The sequence below is a fragment of the Ipomoea triloba genome, chromosome 9 (assembly GCF_003576645.1).
Source record: "Ipomoea triloba cultivar NCNSP0323 chromosome 9, ASM357664v1".
NCBI classification, from domain to species: Eukaryota; Viridiplantae; Streptophyta; class Magnoliopsida; order Solanales; family Convolvulaceae; genus Ipomoea; species Ipomoea triloba.
Window position 1 is genome coordinate 20856142 of NC_044924.1, and position 7030 is coordinate 20863171.

Below are 7030 nucleotides of genomic sequence, written 5' to 3' on the forward strand. Positions count from 1 at the left end.
TGAAATCTTAATCAATCTCGACCATTAAAAAATGTTGAGATTAAATCTTGTACATCAATCTAAAAAAATTTTAATGGTCTAGATTGTTTGACACACACTCTGTTCGCACACATTTAATCACCGTTTGCACACATTTAATCACTGTTAGCACACATTTTATCACTGTTCGCACACACTTCAGTTTAGAATCTTAAATCAATCTAAACCATTAAATTATTGCATGGATGCACAAGATCTGATCTCACGATCTTACCTAAACAAATGATCTCATATGATCCTAGCGCTATATATATATATATATATATATATATATATATATATATATATATATGTCCATAATCAGGTGAGAAGTATGCCCGGGTGAAAAGACAAATCCAAAATATATCTGTACAATTCCTACATTTCCAATAGCAAAAAGAGGGAATGAAATTTTGACAAACCAGCAACTCAACTCCAGACAGTTGAGTTCTTGGGCAGGACATGCATAATAATACAAACCATTCTCTCTATTTATTACAAGCTTTCTCCTTCTATATTGTTTGCACACTTGTTGACAGCACCAGAAAATCTTACAAATCTAAACACAAGTGATAAAAGCAAGACCAGATTCCTTCAAGTATCAGAATTCAGGAAGACCAAACCTTAATGACCTACAGCATACTATCAGTCTTTGCTGGCAATCTGCGGAAGAAGTTGAGAGGTGCAGGAGGCAACTTATGTCGAAACATGGGATGCCGCATCACAAAAAAGCCCGCCATTATAGCGAACAACTGGAAAGGTGTCATGTACAACACGATGGCAGCAGCAAGGCAGAATATAATGAAAATGGTTGTGGCACGAGGGTCTCGCCAGCTCAGGAGTGCCTGAACGCGCTCTCCTTGTGTTGCTACATCACCCACCGCTGTCTGAATCCGACCAGCCACACTTCTCAGGCGATCATACCGCACTCTTACCAGGTCTGGGCTCCTCGATGTGGGAAATGTGTCAAATTCCTCGTCAAGCTCATCAGGTTGTGCTGAATCAGCAAAGGATATTCTCGTGTTCATGTGAGGAGGGTACTGAGCTCTGTACCGGTAATTCCAAAGACCTACTACAAACATGTATAGAAATGCAGTTGGCAGAATCAGTTCCGGGAAACAAACAAGCAAAGTGAAGAGAATGTGAACCAGTCCCGTTGTGACGGGGTTCTTCCAAATGCAGACATCCCCGAACCATTTTGCTGCAGAAAACAATCCATTGAAGACCGACATCAGTCTGAAAAAGTTCGCCTTGCTGCGCCTCATACTCCAAAGATGCGAATTTGCATCGCTCATGTACTCAACCACTTCCTTTCTTAAAGGAGGTTCTGCACGGCTAAGCCTAGCAGCCACTACGCTGACAGCTTGATGGCGCAGCATTTCTTGCTGTGCCATAGACAATGGTTTCACATAATGCATTTTGGGCAGAAGAGGTCTCGAGTATATGTACATCATATCAACAGTTGACGTGCATGAAAATCGTATAGCAAGATGTAGCTCTCCCATCTTCTTCACACCGGAAGGGTGAAGCACTAACAATGGATAAGAATGCGTATAAATCCGGTTGGTTTCAAGGGTAGAGATTCGAATACGGACCTTACCAATTTTCATGTCTCTTTTGCCATCCTCACCCAGCTGTCCATTATCAAAGACGCCTACTGTAAGAACAGTAGCAGGATCATAAACATCCCAAGTGTACTGCTCATTGTACTTTGGATTTACACTGTCGACAATAGTCCTCGTACGAATCCATTTGTGGCCATACTTGGCCACACAATATGTGTCAGTCGTGCCCCTTCCATCTCTTGTTTTCATCAATTGGAGACTATGAGCATTTAAAATGCCTAATTCCAAGATACCAATTGATGGTTTCCAGAGCTGTTTTACTGTTGGACGGAGATCACTACTATAGTGTGTAGACTCATCAAACACGTGGTACCCTCCATCAAGGGAAATACGAAGATGAACTCTAGTAGCAAATTTGACTTTCTTAGACTCCTCCACATCAGATCCACTTGATTTTTGGAGGGTGTACCATCTTGCTTGAACCAATCGATTATCAGCACGCTTTTCAACTGTGTTCAATGGTATAACGACCTGCCCAAGGATCTCCTCTTTGTTGGAAGCCACACGATCTTCAACAGAGAGTATAAGGTGTTCTTCAAATGGTTCAGCAGCAACAAACATGAGATCCTCGTTCCATAGTGCATTCATGGTCTGACTTCTAACTGGCCTCGTCTTTAGAACCTGGCTTCCAATTTGTGCCTTCACATAAACATCTGGGAAGCGAGTTTTCTCATCTGTAACCAAGTCCTGTGCTTCAATAACATTGACTCGAACATACCACAGCCTTGGGGAATGGTAGACTTTTGAGCGGATGTGTGTGGATGGAGATGAGACATCAATTAGACTAGCTTCATCGGTATGCCAAGCATCAGGGAAAGCCTCGTCAGCTTGTGTGCCAATCCACACTGCAAGCATTAACTCTCCCTTATTCTTCTTCCCTTTCTTGTTTTCGAGGCTATACCATTCTGGGGCCAATGGACTATCTGGAGGAACTCGAGTGGGGATCTCATGGAGGTCAAAATGGACAATCCCTACAAAGTCATCTTTCACCGTGTCCTTATCCTTAACCACAACATTTAAAACAGATGACTGCATCCTTTCTTTTGGAAATGCAAACACCGTATGCCATTCTGGACTTTCTGTTTTTTCAAAGTGTTTTGTGATTCCTTTGTAATTGCCCACTCTTACTTCCACATAAGGGTCGAGACTTCCTGTAAAATCTTTGGAATGGAGATCACGTGCTTTCACAACTCGTACAAAAAGAAATTCCATAGGCTCTACAAGATCATAAGTGGTGGCACGTCTATCTCTTCTTAAAACTCGTCCCCCAACAACTTGTCCCCCTCCAAGGATAGGGCTGGTCTCTTTAAGCATATGCTCAACTGGCTGTGATGATGAACCCGAATACACTCGGACTAGTTTTGGATCATGAGGTTCAGATAGCATCTGATCCATCCTAGAGTCTACAAATGAAGAATGAGGCTGTTGTTGTTCGTGCTTTCTGTTGGGGAGGTGATGGAAAGTACGTCTAGACCCTTTTTTCCCATTAGAGAATGATTCAGGAACAGAACCTGCAACTTGCTGGGTAATTGACTCTGTATTGTTGGAATGCGAAGGAAAATCCATTGAAAAAGGGTTTGAGGACCTAAGAGAGGGGTCATCTGTAATAAAGACTTTCAAGCCAAGCTCTCCTCTAGCACGTGAGAAAACGCCCACCTTCTCAAGAGGGTAATGCAAGACAACAGCATCAGAATAGGGAACAAAAGATGTTCCAGCAATACAAACTTTCCCAAGAGAGGATTTTGATCGGCCAGTCTTATTATTGTTGAAAACAAGAGCCTCGAGTGTCAGTTTATGCAAGCGATTAGGATCGGGTATGTTAATGTAGAAAGTCTCATTCCAAACAGGGTCAAGATCCTTTTCTTTGACAGACGTGCGGAACTTCTGACCATCAAAGTGAATCTCCACAAAGGCACTGGATAAGTCTTTCCCATCTTTAGGAATAAGATTATGGGCACTCACCACTTCTACCCCTAGCTTGAGGTTGCTCATGGAGTAACTTTGATCCCTTGAGGAAGCAAATATAGAGGTAAAGTGGATGACAAGCTGAAAAAGAAATAGTAAAACTACTTATAAAGCTTATAAACACAGAACAATTCACAAATTGAGAATGTCTCCACAAAGAAATGACGCTGGACAAGACATGAAATAGTTGTACAAGAATGAGCATTCAACAACAGAGCACAAATTCAAGCAATGTCTTCAATTAGTGGTCAATAATACAACAATGCATCCATATCAGAGAGTTCATTAAACTAGCTAGCAATGTGTATTGACAATGTTTTCTCAAACAGCTAAGATGTAAGGTTTGGGGTGACAAGGGAAACTCGCAGCCACTACTCGAGGATGTGCACTGGGAAAATCCCACCTTGTGACCCTAGCCGGCAAAGGACCATAAGGAGCTAGGTTATCCATAGCTGACCGGCTCAAACCAAGTAGGGTAGGATTCAAACTCTTGACCTTGTGGTTACAAGTTTGTATCCTTAGCCATCTTGGCTGGCCGGGGTTAGCCCCACTAAGATGTAAGTTTTAAGTGTATGAGAAAGCCTCCATTTCAATTTTATTAGGATCTATTTAATGAGATCTTAATGCAGGCCTGTGGACAGGTTCATAAAATTATATGCACAAAGAAGCAGCTTTTTGGGGTTTATTAGCTTCAGCTGTCATAGAAAATATTAAGAAATAAAACTAAAAGCAGTAACCATTCAACAAAGGTAAAAAGTACATTGTTTCCAGATTGTGTATGTATCAGAAGATTACTTCACGTTTTATCAATCTAAAAGAAAGCATATTCTTTGATGGTTAATCTTCACAACAGACCCATCCATGTCAAAATAAAGCATTATCTTTTAGTACCAAATTAGAATATTCTTCACACCCAAAAGGGTTGTGAGGTTTCCTCATCATCCAAAAAAAATTAGAATATTCTGATGAGTATAAACAAACTTGACATTAGGTTTAAGATCTTTTCTAAAATTCACAACTGAAGGAGAAGAATGCTTAAGAGTCAACTCCAACTTTATGCTCTCCTTTTCACTCAAAGCTTCAGCTAGAAGAATGCTTTTGTAATAAGAATTTTTATGTGGAAACAATTATGACAACAAAAGTAAATCCATACCAAAAGAGAAACATCAGAATTGAAAGAATATACAATAAAGTTCCATGCCATTAACAACCACAGATTCTAGAATTCAAGAAAGTTAGCAGTAAATCAAGATTAAATGACATGAACAAGAATCATTGTACAAGATTCCTAGTATCAATCCACCCATCACAACATTAAACCAACAACAAAAAAGTATCATTGTACCAAAAATACAAGAATCTAAAAAGCTATCTGCAGAACATTATATATCACCCAACTTGCAGCTTTTCTATATCTAGTATGAATAAATCAAGATAACTCTCATTTGCAAGCTAATGATGAAGAGCCCACAAATAAAATCTGTACAACCTTATAAAAATGACTTGGTATTCATGATCAAGATTTAGAACTGAAGATTTTTCACATACCCATAAATCCCATGGGAGGGGGAAGAGGAAAGAGGGGAAAATTACCTGCTTTGAGCTTTACCTGGGTATCAGAGCCTGAAGAAAAAAAATTAGTATTTTTTCCCCTTCCTTTTTGTGAGCTTCAGAAAGTTGTGGCTATGAAGAAGGAGAAGAAGAAGAAGAGTAGTTAGAATTGAAGACAAGGACAGTGGTATTAGAGATAAGATAATGGCATACTCCCTTTACTAATTAAATAATTAATCCACAGATAATTCATCCTAATTATGATTACTATACAAACTTAAAATCGAAGGAAGATGAAGAGAAACGGGACAGAAGATTCCAACCAGAATATGACAAAGTTGAAAAGGTTAGCTGGTAAGGTCAAGGTGTGCTCAAACCAGTATTCATCTGACGTGGCATGTGCCATGACAGTTGTTATACCATGGATCATGGTCCACAATGCATTTGTATTGAAAGGATACTGCAGTTGTGTTGAACTGATACTGCAGTTGTGTTGAAAGAGAACTGCAGTTGCACGGAACAGAGGCCGTGTCATCCATCTGAAACTGCAGTTGTGTTGAACGGATACTGCAATTGTGTTGAAAAGATACTGCAGTTGTGTTGAAAGGATACTGCAGTTGTGTTGAACGGATGAACGGTCTCTGTTTTGTGCAACTGCAGTTTTCTTTCAACACAACTGCAGTATCTTTTCAACACAACTGCAATATCCTTTCAACACAACTACAATATCAGCTATAACCATGGTTCACAATACATTGTGGACCATGGTCCACAATATAATTTGCGGTGCCATGCTTCTCCTGTGTATTTTTCAACTTTTTTAAAACCAACAAATATTCTCTCGATTTGAAAGACACGTTTTTAAATACGCACTGGAGTATCACTTAATTATGTGATCAAAACCAGGGAGACATAAATTCTTTAATCCAAAATCATTACTTTTTTATACTAAATATTTATTTTTAATGTATTAAATTTTTTTTAAGTGACCTACTTAGAAATGAATATTCAGTATATTCAGTATATAAAATGATATTTAATATATTTAAAATGAATCATATGTTGGTGATTAACCATGGATCATGGTTTTTGGTATAATGATTGGATCAATTGGCAAATTATATCATGGACCATTGTTCATTATTACTACGTATAATATTGTAGGTTTATTAAAAACTATCATTGTAATGACTCATTATTATAATATTATATATTCATTTTAATAATATTGTAGGTTAATTAAGATGACATCAATTTGCTTATTATTATTTATACATATTTTTTTGTATAAATAAAATAAAAGGATAACTACAAATAAGCCATCGTAGTATTTAGGAACAAGCAATTAGGCCATCGAACTCGAATAATTTTCAATTAAGCCACCAAACTCGGAAAAACAAAGCAATTAAGCCACTGAAACCTGAAAAAAGAGCAATTAACCTATTTTTAAAATTTTCGACGATAATTTCCAACACCAACGACAATTTCCGTCAATAGGCGACCATTTCCGGCGAGGGCAACCATATCTGGTCACCCTCGCCGAGAAGGCGACCAAAAATGGTTGCCCTCACTGGAAACGGCGGCCGAGTCGTCACCGGTCACCGGAAATGGTCGCCTGTTTACAGAAATTATCGCCAGTGCCAGAAATTTTTAAAATGGGTTGATTGCTCTTTTTTTTTTTTGGGTTTCAGTGGCTTAATTGCTTTGTTTTTCCAAGTTTGGTGGCTTAATTGGGGTTTATTCGAGTTCGATGGCCTAATTGCTTGTTCCCAAATAATACGATGACTTATTTGTAGTTTAATAAAATAATTTAAAATATCTCATTGAGATCTTTTGAATGATACTCCTATTAATATATTTTGAATATTAAT

General features: G+C 38.5%; 1 protein-coding gene across 3 annotated transcripts; it reads right to left on the bottom strand.

Moving 5' to 3' along the window:
• Positions 1-371: 371 nt before the first annotated feature.
• Positions 372-5359, bottom strand: LOC116029954 (FT-interacting protein 7-like). 3 transcript variants are annotated; one of them, XM_031272008.1, is made up of 2 exons: positions 5202-5359; positions 372-3689 (listed from the first exon to the last, which is right to left on the bottom strand). In XM_031272008.1, the coding sequence occupies exon 2, from the start codon at positions 3633-3635 to the stop codon at positions 651-653; it is 2985 nt and encodes a 994-aa protein (XP_031127868.1). In that variant the 5' UTR covers positions 3636-3689; positions 5202-5359; the 3' UTR covers positions 372-650. The 3 variants fall into 3 exon arrangements, with proteins under 3 accessions (XP_031127868.1, XP_031127870.1, XP_031127869.1); XM_031272010.1 differs by having other exon boundaries at positions 372-3651; positions 5202-5339; XM_031272009.1 differs by having other exon boundaries at positions 5218-5321.
• Between the last annotated feature and the right edge of the window lie 1671 nt (positions 5360-7030).

Bases quoted from the DNA above. Each gene is read 5' to 3' on its own strand.
- LOC116029954 (XM_031272008.1), bottom strand. From the start codon at position 3,635: ATGAGCAACCTCAAGCTAGGGGTAGAAGTGGTGAGTGCCCATAATCTT.